General features: G+C 40.3%; 1 protein-coding gene across 2 annotated transcripts in view; it reads left to right on the forward strand.

The window, feature by feature from the left end:
* Nucleotides 1–14,103, forward strand: part of THADA (THADA armadillo repeat containing) — a 312,115-nt gene that overhangs the window by 152,536 nt on the left and 145,476 nt on the right. For both annotated transcript variants that reach the window (XM_058551343.1, XM_058551342.1), the window contains one exon: nucleotides 13,654–13,822. In XM_058551343.1, the coding sequence (XP_058407326.1) occupies nucleotides 13,654–13,822 (169 nt within the window). The remainder of the gene's footprint in view (nucleotides 1–13,653; nucleotides 13,823–14,103) is intronic.

Consider the following 14,103-nt stretch of genomic DNA (forward strand, 5'->3'; position numbering starts at 1 on the left):
AATCTGTTTTACCTTAATAATCACATGGAATCCTTCTGCTAAATGCAGATGAGTTTAGTAAAGCTGGCCCAACAAATGAGGCATTGCTTGCTTGAACAGTTTGAGTTGTCAAGTGTATGTAAGAGTAATAAAATTGAATTTCTTCTAATATGTGTTATTGTTGTTCAATATATATGGTGGTAAAAAAAATATATAGTTCGGGCACACTGATTTTTGCAACTAGCACATGTTTTGGAGTCAGACAGACCTGACTTTGAATCTAGCTTGTCCATTCATACCCTTTGTGAGCTTCGGCAGGTCACTGAATGTCTCTGAGCTTGTCCTAGAAGAACATGTGGAAGGTTTGGAACATTGTCCTGGAAAAAAGCTAGTTTTTGTTTTTTAATTCTTATATGATTAATTGTTAGGATCTAAGTATTTATTGATTTGATTCTTTAAAAGAGCATGTGGAAAAGTTAATTTTGGTCATAAAAGTTCAAAAGAAATAGCTGGGCTTGTTTAATCTGAGGAAGAGAAGATTTGGGATGTTTTAGAGATAAGACTGGAGGCTGAGAGGGAAAACAAGACAGGATGTATAACTTAACTTTTCTAATGTATGTGAAAAGTTATTCTTCAAAACAGCATTATTGAGGTATAATTGATATAAAACAAACTGCACATTTAAAGTGTACATTATTTATATACCCATAAAATTGTCACCACTGTCAAGATAGTGAACATATCCATCATCCACCAAAGTTTCCTCTTGCCCTTTTGTAACCATCTCTAACAACTCCGCCCTATCACCTGGCAACAGCTGTTCCACATTCTATCACTACACATTAATTTGCATTTTCCTAGAATTCAACAAATGGAATCATATATTATGCATTCTATTTTGTCTGGCTTTTTCACTCAGCATAATAATTTTGAACTTCATCCATGTCATTACATGTATCAGTAGTTTGTCCCTTTCTGTCGCCAAGTAGTGTTCCATTATACGGATATTCCACAATTTGTTTATGTACTCACCGGTTGATGGACATTGGTGCTCTGTCTAGTTTTGAGTGTTACAAATAAGGGTGCTAGAAATATTCATGTACAAGTCTTTGTATGGACATATGCTTTTATTTCTCTACGGTAAACACCTAGGAGTGGAATGAGTGAGTTGTATGGAAGGTGTATGTTTAACTTTTTTTTGTTTTTTTGTGAGGACGATTAGCCCTGAGCTAACATCCGGTGCCAATCCTCCTCTTTTTTTTGCTGAGGAAGGTTGGCCCTGGGCTAACATCCGTGCCCATCTTCCTCTACTTTATGTGGGACGCCGCCACAGCATGGCTTGACGAGCGGTGCGTCGGTGCATCCCCCGAACCCCAGGCCACCAAAGCGGAGTGTGTGCACTTAACTGCTGTGCCACCTGACAGCCCCATGTATGTTTAACTTTTTAAGAAATTGCCAAATTATTTTCCAAAGTGATTGTACCATTTTACATTCCCACCAGCAGAAGATGGGAGTTCCAGTAGTTCTGTATGCTAGTCAACACTTGGTATGCTCGGTCTTTTAAATTTTAGTCTTTCTAGTGAGTATGTAGTGGTATCTCATTGTGGTTTCAGTTTGAACTTCCCTAATAATGAGAGACATTGAGCATCTTTACACGTGTTTATTTGCCATCCATGTATCTTCTTTGCTGAAGTGTTGGTTCAGTTTGACCCAATTTTTTTATTGGGTTGTTTGGGGTTTTTTTATTATTCAGAATATATTCTGGACACAAATCAAAAAGTTATTCTTTTAGGCATAGATTCATTTATTTCCCTGGCATGTAGAATCAGAAAAACAAAATTAAGTTGCAGCAAGAAAGAGTATAACTATACTTAAGGAAGTACTCTTTGCCTGTGACACTGATGTGGGCACTGGGACAACCAAAGGAGGATGTAAAACTTCCCTGAAGGTATTTAAAAATAGGGCTGGAATGGTCTATTGGGATGCTGTGGGCATACTGATGTTTGACTCAATTTACCTAATTGCAGTCTTCATTTGAGAAAAGAATCTTCCCTGGGGTGGATCTGTTGCTAACATCTCAATATTCCTTGCTCTTTCCTGCTGTTTTTTCAGGCTAAAAAAGTTCAATTTCTTGGAATTTTTCAAAACTTTCCAAGTACTTTATGGTTTTTAAAAATTTATTCTTTCTGATTTTAGCTTGAAGTGTTGCTACAAAACCTGAGGAGGGTTATTCAGGGGCATTAATTAGCTTTAGCAAAAACAAATTGCAGTCTCTGGAGAGTAATCAAATTAAAAGAAATGCTCAAATTTCTCTCATCCAGCAGTAGCACAAATCATTGTTTTAGCTGGTAGTGTTGGGAAGATTCATTTAACTCTCTGTAGAGGCAAAATAATTAACTAGATTCTAGAGAAGAAGTTCTACATGATTAAAGGAGTTGGGGTTGTTTTCGCCCACGGAAGGGAAGAGTAAGGGGTGATTTAATGACAGGATTCCAGTATAGTTAATGAAGGGTTTTCCTGTGTGTAGAAAACACTGGTTGTTTGTTCTTCAACTCCAGAGATGCTCAAACTAGAGAAAATTGGCTCCAACTATAGAAGGATTGAGTGTGGTTAGTGTTAGACATAAAACTTTTATTATCAGCATCAATAATATTGTGAGATGAAGCAATGGAACAAGTCGAGAGAGGTCATAAAGATGTTTTAAAATAAAAAAGATAGCTATCTGCCTGGAATGTTTAAATGTCCGTTGAATTATTTGATTGTGTTATTGAAGGGGACCTCAGAGATCACTTATTCTAATTTCCTTTTACAGATGAGGATGTGAAAGGACATTATGTAACTTGCCTGTGGCCACATTGCTAGATACTAATATTTTAATTTGAGGATGTTTTACAAGTAGCCTCACTTAAGAGACACCAAGGGGACCTGGTAAGAGTTTCTGCTTCACAGTAGGTTCACTCCACCAAAATAGTCCCTTAAGGCTGATAACTATGTGTATTATTTTTTCCTAAGCCCATGAAGATCCTGCCAATGTACCGAACTGTGTGTGTCTCTTGTCATTAAAAATGTTCAAGATTTTTATTCTTGGACATTTTGAACTTGCCTCTACATGAAAGACTGGAAATGCTTTGACCCGAGGTGATCAATATTGATAAAGGACAGCAGAAGTCACTGCCACAGTCTTTAGGGAGCTTGTCCTAGTCTAACATAGGGTTCTTCACGAACTTTTGGTTGATGGCTGTGCTAGAAAGACTACAATTTGGTGGATGACTTTAGGTCAATTATTATATCCTAGTGACTAATTTGCCTTCCTTAAAGATAATACATTTGAAAGCTTTAGGTTTTGTTTTGTTGAATGCTAGTTAGAGCAGTAGGAAACATATTTAGGCCACCAATTCATTGTATATAGGATCTGCAAATATGAGTCCAAACCATTGGAATTAGTGGGATAAATTGCTTATAAAGGATTGCACATCCGTTACCACAACCGAAAGAAATTGGCACAATGCGCAATGTACTTTCTTTAATTGTGGTTACATTTTATTTGGTAACTCATCCTTCTGCACATGTTCCCACTAGACCATCTAGAGCAAAAACCTACATATGTTTATATAGTATTAGATACTTATTTCAGAGGGTTTTCTGTGAGTATTAAAAATGAGATAAGATATTTGAAAGTACCTAGCACATTGCCTGACATCTAGCAGACACTCAGTAAATGTTCCTACCTTACCTTCCTTTATCCTTCCTTGGGTTTTAGCATGAGTATTGGAATCTTTCAGAAATGTGACAGATTTTTATCAGAAGGGAAGTTAATAAAATTGTTCACATTTAAAAGTGTTTATTTTAAAATTATCATCAGTGTATGTTGAGCACTCACTTGACTCATAACGTTGCTTAGATTTTACAAGATTTTAATGTCTTTTCAGAAATAGACACCTGAAAAGTCAAATTCTCTTGATCCAAGAAAGATTTACTCAGCACCTAGGATTTGTCCAGCCAGTCTTGGGCTAGATTTAGGGTGCTTTGAATGCCAGAAGGAGAAATTTGTATTTAATGTGGCAATAGAGAGCTATCATAGGTTCTGGAACACTGGAAAGCTAAAAACAAACAAAAAAACTTTTAAAAACGATACCAAAAACATTCCTTTCCAAACCTTCCTCCTAAATATATATATTAGATTAAAAAGAAGACAGTAAATTCTCTCTATACCTTTGTGTAGGTTCTTAAATTGACCACCCGGTCCTGTGTTTGTGAACTGAAAACCATTTATTGTAAACATGGAACCACATGCTCTAAAGGTTAATGGGGTAGGTTTCACCTGTATGAAATCACTTTGAGAACTTTGAGCAGTGACTGTCACCACAAGGAGACTCAGCATGTTCAGGACTGTTTTCTCCGGCCCACTCACTACCTGCAAGGAAAGAAGAAGACATGCTGAGGCCAGGTATTATGTTCCACCCCTTTCAAGAACCAGTGGCTGCCTGAATGTCTTCATCTCTCCATCTTTTGTGGAGCCAGAGCAGAAACAATGTGAGGGCTTTTGCTATTGAGAGGAAGGTGCAGCTCTTTTACTCAATTTGCATAAGCTGCAGCCCTGTGCTCCTGCCCTGCACGCAGCTTATCCCAGCCTGAGAGCCTGAGGGTAGATTCAGAATGCTTTTCCAGCTGTCCATGAGAAGACCAGTAGACCAGCATGCGGCTTGTTGATCCAGGGTCAGAGAGAAACCCCACAGATGGACTGGGAGGGAAGATTATGCCAAAATTTCCAACTAAATCTAGTGGTTATTTTCATTGCTTAGGAAAGTTTTATGCCGTTTATGTTAGAGTTTTATATTTTTTCCAGTTTATAATACTCCATTTTATTTTGAGTGAAGACTGAAATTAATGATTCCCTTTTAATCTCTAGGCTTCCAAAGTTTTTATATTTATTTTGCTGTAAAGTCTTTTCCATGTTTTTCCAAGTCAGGAAAGAATGATTGTTAAGGTATACCGCATTTCAGTGCTCCAGAGGAATAAACCCTTCTTTCCAGCTGTCCAGACAATTTGGTTGGAATCTGAAAAAATCAGTGTCAAATTGTATTTGTTGTTATCTAGGCAAAAAATAATGAAAGAATGAAATGAAATTTCAGATGAAATATAATTTTCCTGCTTCATCTCTATGTTTTGATATCAGCAAGTAACCAAGGATTAGCATTCAGAAATCATGCATCCTTTTGTTTACTTAAGATGTGTTTGTAATTCTAAATAATTAAAGAGCATTAATCAAAGAGCTTTTTAAAGTAAGTACCACACTGGATACCTTCTCCCATCCCTGTTGGAAGAGTCCCTTGCTTTATTTCCTAACACTGAAAGGAATAGTATGAATGCAAGTAGCCATTGCCAGTTACATCCATGACCCCATGTCCTTGCCATGTACGTGGCCAAGTGCTGTGCCCAGTTCTTGCAGGGGCAAGTGGAGGGATGTCAAAGTGATGGAGGCCGATTCCCAGCTCCTGACAGCTGCCGTTTTCACCACTTTGGGATTAACAGCCTGTGACTAGTCAGCCTGGGTAAAGCCTTGGTAACCTGGAGGCAGAGGGGAGGTGACCTTAAAAGGATGTGTCTTCTACAGCTTAGACTCTGGTTGGGCTGTCCCAGGTGGTTACACGCTGCAGTTTTCAGATGTTCTATTGTGGCTTATTATTGTCGGCATTTCTTCATAAAAATATTTTAGAAAGGTTGTAACGTTTAAAAATATTTTTAAAAGGTTTTGCTCTCTGCAAAAGTTAATTTGCAAAGAGCAGTTACTGCTTTGAGCTGCCCAGTAGATAGACATTTAAACTAAACATTCTACCTACAGATACATATATATTTTTTTGTCCATGAAAGCTGGAAATGTGCAATTTTTATCTTAGCTACTGTCTACTGCGCTTATTTCCCCCTCACTACCCAAACCAAGGATTTTAAAAAATCAGACTTCAAAAGTCCTGAACCCATTACCTTTCCAAGAAATATATTTGAATAAAGAAATCCATGACCTGTGCAAAGGGCAAGATTACAGTAAATGCAACTTTTAAGTGCTGGTGGTTTGAGTTGCAGGAAAGGAACAAGTAGTTCAGGTGGTGGTAGGCCCTTTGATGAACTGAAAATTGGTATAGGAAGAACAAGTGGAGAATCTGGCAACTTTGATGGGCACTGAACTCACCTGAGAATGTGGAGAAGGGCTTCAGGAATGCCACATTTATAACAAAAACATATTTAATAGTCACAGGACATGCTGAAATGTCTGCCTTTTCAAATTCACTGGTACAAACTTATTTTTTTAGTGGTTTCTCGCCTTTCTGCATGCACACAGACCCACACATGTACGTGTTTCCTGAAGGCAAGATTTGAAACTAGGAACCACATAATAAAAAGGAAAAAGAAATCTTTGGTGAAACAGCGTTAGAATTGACAAAAAATAGAATTTGGGCCCTAGACCTGAAGAATAAAGGCGGTGGACCCTCATGTAAACAAGTCCATTAGCCCCAAAGAAACTCAGTCTTCCTTCTCAGCTCCGTTGGTGGGAGGGGGAAGAGTCGGCCTTGGTGAGTGCTTGAAGCCTATCTGGAATAGCGAGGCTCTGTGTTCTCAGCCAGTTGTTGAGATAGAGAACACTAGAGAGTTTGTACATGCAGATAAAGCTTTTAAGTTTGAAAGTTATTCCACCTACCAGATTCAATGATAGCTACCATTTATTGATCACTAACTTATAGGCATTGTGTTTTTTATGCATTATTTCATCTGAGCTTCACAACAGCCCTATGAGGTAATTACTCTTCCCCATTTTATAGAAGATACAAACTTAGGAGGTTCACAGACCTGTCCAAGTGACAGGACTTGGATTTAAACTCAGGTCTGCTGGATTCCAGAACATGTTCTTAACTCCTAGGCTATAAGCTATATTATTCAGAACTATAAAGACCCTCTTTCTGCTCTCAAGATCATTTTGGTCTAGCCAACCTGATGCCCAAGGGCTACTGTGAGGAAGGCAAATGAGATGTGTACCCTCCTCGGACAGATCTGAATTTGCAGTTGCAGTGATATGGGAAAGAAAGTGATAGATTCTTTTTTTTTTTTTTTTTTGTGAGGAAGATCAGCCCTGAGCTAACATCCATGCCAATCCTCCTCTTTTTGCTGAGGAAGACTGGCCCTGAGCTAACATCGTGCCGATCTTCCTCCACTTTATATGGGGCACCGCCGCAGCATGGCCTGACAAGCGGTGCATCGGTGCACGCCCGGGATCCGAACCCGGGCCGCCAGCCGCAGAGTGCGCGCACTTTAACTGCTATGCCACGGGGCCGGCCCCAGAAAGTGATGGATTCTGACAAGAGGAAGTGCAGTCAGATTTTGCAAAAGGAGTGATACTTGAGCAGAGTTAAGAGGATAAAGAGGAGTTCCCCAAGTGTACAGGGTGAAAGGACATTGATTCCAGTGAGAGTGAAGTGCAGTGTGCAAAGGCACTAAGGATGAAACAATGGTTGGCCTGACACAATATACATGGAAAGATTTTTTTCTTTCAAGTAGTATAACCTGAGGCCTCAGCCTACTCCTTCTCACCCAGCCTTCAGAGATACCCTGCAAGGTAGGGTTGTCTCAACTTTTAAGATTGTCAATAGGTGATCATTCTCCAAGAGCAATCGATCATACTATATACGAAACAAGACCATAATGGCAGGGCATGCTTGAGTAAATTGAGTGAGAAGCTTGGGGGTAGGTCAGACATAGTTTCTTCAAACTCAGCCCAGCTCCCAAGATGCTAATCCCTTGGTCGAGTAGGGGCATCTAGAGAAAGTGGATGATCGTTTTCGTCATCAGCAGAAGTTTGGGGCTTCTGATTTGTATAAGGTACAGCTTGACCTCTGGAAAGTGAGGATTAGGGCTGGAGCTTGGTCTGGGAATGCAGAAGACCTGGAGAACATTAGATATGTCAGTGAGGGAGAGTAGAAAGGGATATTGGCTGGATCCTGAAGCAATTCTGAGACTTATCTGAAGACTGTCACTCTGGGTCTTGTGGAATGGGGGACTCACTCAAGGCCACCAGGCCTCACGGAGTCTTCTCAGTTCAAAAATACCTCTCCCACATTACCTACAAATGTTCTCTCAACCATTCTGCTTTGCTGTGAGGATTATATGATGTAATACATGCAGAGCTTTTAACACTAATTCTGGCCCTCTGTAGATGCTCAATAAGTGTTAATTATTATCAGCATCATTTTTATTGTTCTGCTTTATATTCTACCAATCAGAGACTGGTTAGTTACATAAGTCATTCATGCCTCAGTGTGATTAGGTTGAACAAGTTACTTTGGAAACCTTTGGCCTTTCCAAGGCTCTGAGGATTTTGAGGCAACTACATTGTGAAGTCTTAGAAAGATTGAATTTTGCAGGTGGACAGACCCTAATTAGAATGCAGGATTTGCCACTTGCTAGTTTTATGACCTAAAGTATGTTGGGAAACCTCATTTTCCTTATCTTAAAATAGAGATGGTGATAATGACCTTGTAAGGAAGATTTAGTAAAGTAAATAAAATAGTGAGTCTAAAGTACGTAGCCAGTCCTGGCACACAGTAGTCATTTAATAAACCTCAGTTCCCTTCCTTTTGACTGGATGCACTGAGGGGCAGTTTGGGTTCATGAGGGAAAGGTGCAGGCCTGGCGAGGGCACCTCTTTCATGCCAAACCCAAATGTTCTTTCTACCTGACCCCACTTAGTTTCAGCTGGACCATGATCTCCCAGACCACCCACACTGAGTGTCCTGCCTCAGTTCTTCTCCAACAGCCTGTGTTTACTTCTCAGGGCCCTGTGAAGCATTGACTGATTAGCCCATCTTTCCCACTGGACTGTAGGTTCCCTGTGGCCTGGGCAGTGACTTGGCTCTCTGAGTCTCTGGTGCTTAACCCAGGGCATGCTTGGCTAGGCACTCAGTAGATGTCTCCATGCCTAACCTACAGTTAGGGGGAGCAGAGGCAGTTTTGGTGATGTCCAACCACTTACCTGTGAAACCTTTCGGGAAAACTGGAACAGATTCTGAGGGTAAATAGAGAAGGGAAACACCTGGAAAAAAACTTAGCCACCCTTCTGTGAAACTGGGTAAAGTGAGGGGATGATCTCAGAAGAGTAGTCTTTCCTGGTCAGAATACTATATTCTAAACTCTCTAGGGTTCCTGAAGTCCAAAAGTGTGTATCATCCTCACTTGCAGGTCCTTTATCTTCTCCAGAAAGCCACTCCAGGTCTCCTTCCTGCTCTCTCGTCTGTGCCGCTCCACACCTGTGTATTTCTCCGTGGGTACTGCTGATTTGTGATCAGGAGGCTGTCGATTGGGCTCCCCCTCTAAACTGGTGGTTCCCTGTGAGCAGTGTCCTATTTCTGCATCTCCATATCTCTAAAGCAAAGCACATACCTGGCAGTCACACTGTGTGCAAAGGAGCAACTGTATATCCTTGACCTGGGTCTGGGAAACACTCCCTAAGGGTTTTGGATGTGCGTCATGAACCTCCTGAAATTATATGGGGAAATGTGTGTATATGTTCATAAATCTATTTTCTCTTGTGAGAGAGTCCACAGTTTACATTAGATTCTGAAATGTTTTCATGATCTTACAAATGTTAAAAAAAAAAACAAAAACCCAACTCACTTGTCTAGAGATTTTCCACATACTTGTAAATTAAAGCTTGTGCTTTAATTAGATGGGAAATATTTTTATGCTTCCTCAATTTCCAGGTGTGAGCTACAGCTTGGAATAGCCCATGAGCTCCATCTTGGAGCGATGGATGGCGGTTCTGACCCAGACACTGCTGCTTACACATCCTGGAGGGTCCACTTAGCTTTTCTGAGCTTCATTTTATTTTTCATCTGTTAATTTAGGTTTATAATATCCTCATGTCCTACAGGAATATTACATAGTAAAGAGAGAATACGTGTGGGGCTGGCCCCGTGGCTTAGCAGTTAAGTGCGCACACTCCACTGCTGGCGGCCCGGGTTCGGATTCCGGGCACGCACCGACGCACTGCTTCTCCGGCCATGCTGAGGCAGTGTCCCGCATACAGCAACTAGAATGATGTGCAACTATGACATACAACTATCTACTGGGGCTTTGGGGAGAAACAGGGGGAGGATTGGCAATAGAGGTTAGCTCAGAGCCAGTCTTCCTCAGCAAAAAGAGGAGGATTGGCATGGAGTTAGCTCAGGGCTGATCTTCCTCACACACACACACGCGCACACGCACACAAAAAAGAGAGAATACGTGTGCAGGCATTTTATAAACTGCCAAGAGCTGTACAATTGCAGGATGCAAGTATTATTATTATAAGTCTGTCATTTTTCATGTTACACAGTGCCAAGAACACAGTAGGCAATCAATAAATATGTGATTAAAATGAACGTGGAAGGGTTTATTGGGGTAAGAGGGCTAGATGTTTAAAGACTCTGTTGTCTACGTGTGCCATAGGTCCTGCGGAGCACCTAGTATTCAGGCCTGCAACACAGTCGGGGCTACTGAGGAAATGATTTTCAAACTATGGTAAAAGTAGAAACAATCTTCGAGATTCCAAATCCATTTGCTTTATTTCCAGGAAGAAATTGAGATTTAGAGAGCTAGAGGCTGTCTCACTTCTTTTCAGAAGTGCTTGAGCTTCTTCCTCATCACTCTTAATGGAGGCCAAAGGATAAAAAAATCTCCTTGCCTTCATATCATCAGTTTGTTGTCTTACCTTCTTAAAAATGGTATAGCATTCACACCACAGTCTTAATTCTTCTGTTGGGGCCACTTAGAGGCCTGTGGTTGCTAGAACATGCTGGTCCTATACCAGACACAGGCACAATGCACTATAAAAACATTGTATTTCCAAAGCACCTTTTTTCTTGGAATGTTTTCATAGACATCACATCAGAGCACCGAGTGTAGATTATTGCCACCACTCTCAGCTCCACTGAGACCCAGAGAGGTACTATGACTTGTCCAAGTCACAAAAATCAGTGTTCAAGCAGGATGAAAATCCAGGTGCTCTAATTTTTCGTCCCAATAGCCACTAGATTCTGTGTCCCTGAAGAGCATATCTGCTTGATTATGGCACATTTACTGAATGTAAGAAGACTAGAAGACTTTATCCAGGGGAAAGATAGATTTTAGCTTCAAATATATTCCCCTCAGGGCTGAAAAGACTATGTTTATATCCCCTCACACTCCAGGCAACATATACCTGGAGAAAAGCTAAATCTCATCAGACCCCCTCCCAGCCCCCAATAGCTGACGAAACAGTAACCTGGAAATGTTTTTTTGCTTCATGTTGTGTGTTGACTATAATCTTTCCTTCCATTTAAACAATTTGCAATGGAGAGGAGTTTGAAATTACATTTAATCATTGCTCTATAATGAATGTTACTTAATTAAATATTACTTTAGAAATAGGCTTCTTCTCTTTTTCTGTAATTGCATTACTTTTTTGAGGGGAGGTTTTGTTTTGCTCTTTATCCTGATGTGTGCCTTTGGAAAATACCCTAGTACAGGGTATCCAAAAGCAGAAAATTCTGGCACTTTTCCCACTTTGCATTCTTTCTCCTGTGTGGATGCCAGATTCCTTTGGGAAATCATCATTTGCAAAAGGTCAGGAGCAAAAGGAGGGGCATTCTTTAGTGTACAGTTACTGCTAATTAGAAACTAAACATTTGTAACCATGTCAAGAGTTATTTGTATTTGAAAAGAAACATTTATACACAAGAGCCCTTTCGGTAACATAAAACACACTGTAACACGAAGTGTGTGTGTTGGAGGGTTGGGGGACAGACAGATGGGGAAGCTTCTGACAAATGACTGTGCTGAGTGAGGTCATTTGCTAATTAAATCTCAAAGCATTTTCAGAGTATTTTCTTTTCTCTGTCAAGTGAAGTTTTCTCACTAACCCCCCCCACCCACCCCTATGGGCCAAAGCAAACTGCGTTTTACTGTGTTCGCCAATTACAGATTAAACATTTAATCATGTTAAAGGAAAAATAAGTGAGAAAATGGGTGAGTTGGCAGAACCTAGTCAAAGACCACTGGGAAATCTCTAAGTACCTACAGTAAACTTGGCCTTCCAGTGTCTTCCCATAATGTGACGTAAGGTGAGCTTTTCTCCATCCTGAAAGTGTGTGCTGATTGACCTGTCTCACGGACCTACACTCTTAGGGAAAAAAAATGACACAATGTTTTGACTTACCCTGTACATCTTTCTTCTCTCTCGCTACCCTAATCCCCATGATGAAATTCTGCTTGGATCATTCCATTTGTACAGAAATTGTATCTGTACTTTTCTTGTCATATTAAAATAAATGTCAGTGATACCTCTGGGATGTTAAAAACATTTCAGTCATAGGGCTTTTTGTCTCTTTACATGCTAAGTCTACATGGCCACATGGACCTAATGGCCCAGATCTTACCAATAATTCCTTCTTGGAATACTGATTAATTTTAAAAACAAAAAAACAAGAGGCCATCTCTTTCCCCTGCAGAGTCTGCTATCATCTGATCTTCCCCATCCTTGTCTTGGCATCTAAGATGTTTCTATAAGTTGAGTTACTTTTTTAATTGGATGAAAGAGCATGAAGTCTTGAGAGTTCTAGTCAAGAACTTATTTAAGCTAGAACTTACCATCTTGGGCTTTCCTCTCCAATAATAATATATCTGTGAAGGCTCTCAGGGGCACAGTTTCAACAAAATGGTTGTGGACTCTCAGATTCTGAGTGTTTGCAGAGCAAAGAGGCCCTTAGATGACTACCTTGCCAACGACCTTTGTGGAATCTGAAAATACCACTTGTCCATGACTTTCACTTATTTAAGAACTGACTTCTATTCAAGCGCTTTGGGTGTGAGTCAGCCCAGAGGCAAGGGTTTGGTGACTTGAGGGTCCATCTCCTGTTGTCTTGACAGTAAGTTCAGATCATATAGTCTGCCATTTATGGCATTCCACAGTCTGGCCTGACCCACTTCTCAGCCTTAAGTTCCACTCTTATTCATGAGCCTCTACTTCAACCAGACACATCTGCCTATTCCTTGAGCATTTCTACCATTCCTTTATACTACTGACTCTGGCTGAAACAACTGCCTGGTTTCTTTTGGAGTACTTGAATCATGCTTGCTTCCTGAGTTCATCCTTCTCAATACCACAACCCACAGTCTTATCCTCCTGTAGCCGTAATGTCAAGATCACTTGCTTATCATTTTTCCGGTACTGTCTCGTGCTTTTGGTCGTCTTTTCAAATGTACTTCTCATCTTGCCACCTAGAGTATAGTCTCATCAAAGACAGCAATGTCTGTCTTATTTCTCGTGGCACTTATCATGGTGCTTTTGTTCATTATAAGTGCCCAATAAATGTTTGATTGTTGAGGAATAAGCTGTTTTTGCTACCACCTGTTTATTGTCTTATTCCCAAAGCCTTTCTGCATTTCTCCCTGTGACAGCATCATAGATATTCATGATGTTTATAAGAAAAGCAAAGTCACCTGTAGAACTAATGCAAATACAAAAAAATCCAACATCATTTGGAATAAGGAGCAACTCCCCCTGCCCCCAGCTTGGAAGTCCCAGCCAAAGCTAGATAGAACATCAGTATATCCAAAGGCATGGATGAAGAAATGAGTATTGAATGGTCTTGTGTTCTTATTTCTTCCCAGATGTGGTGACTCACCTTTCTACCGCTCCCGTGAAATGGCAGCTCGTGCCTTGGTCCCATTTGTTATGATAGATGAAATTCCTGACACCATCCGAACTCTGTTGGCCAAACTCCCCAACTGCACTGACCAGTGTTTCCGGCAAAACCATATTCATGGGACACTTCTTCAGGTAATTAAAGTTAGTCTGTGTGACTTCTGTCAAACACCACAAGATGAACTTTGGTTTCTCATATACTATTTCAGGTGAAAATTTGATACACAAGCTTTTAAACTTTGTAGAACTTTTTTTCTATTGCTGAGGGAACAGATATGTCCTAGGTGTGCTTTTTTCATCATAATCATGAATACAGTATTACTCTGTGATTCGGTCAGATCATCTTTTGCATTAAATCCTGTGTTTTCTACAGCATGCTTTCCCATTTGGACTTACCTCTCTGAACCAGATAAAGT

The sequence above is a fragment of the Diceros bicornis genome, chromosome 12, assembly GCF_020826845.1.
Source record: "Diceros bicornis minor isolate mBicDic1 chromosome 12, mDicBic1.mat.cur, whole genome shotgun sequence".
Classification (NCBI taxonomy): Eukaryota; Metazoa; Chordata; class Mammalia; order Perissodactyla; family Rhinocerotidae; genus Diceros; species Diceros bicornis.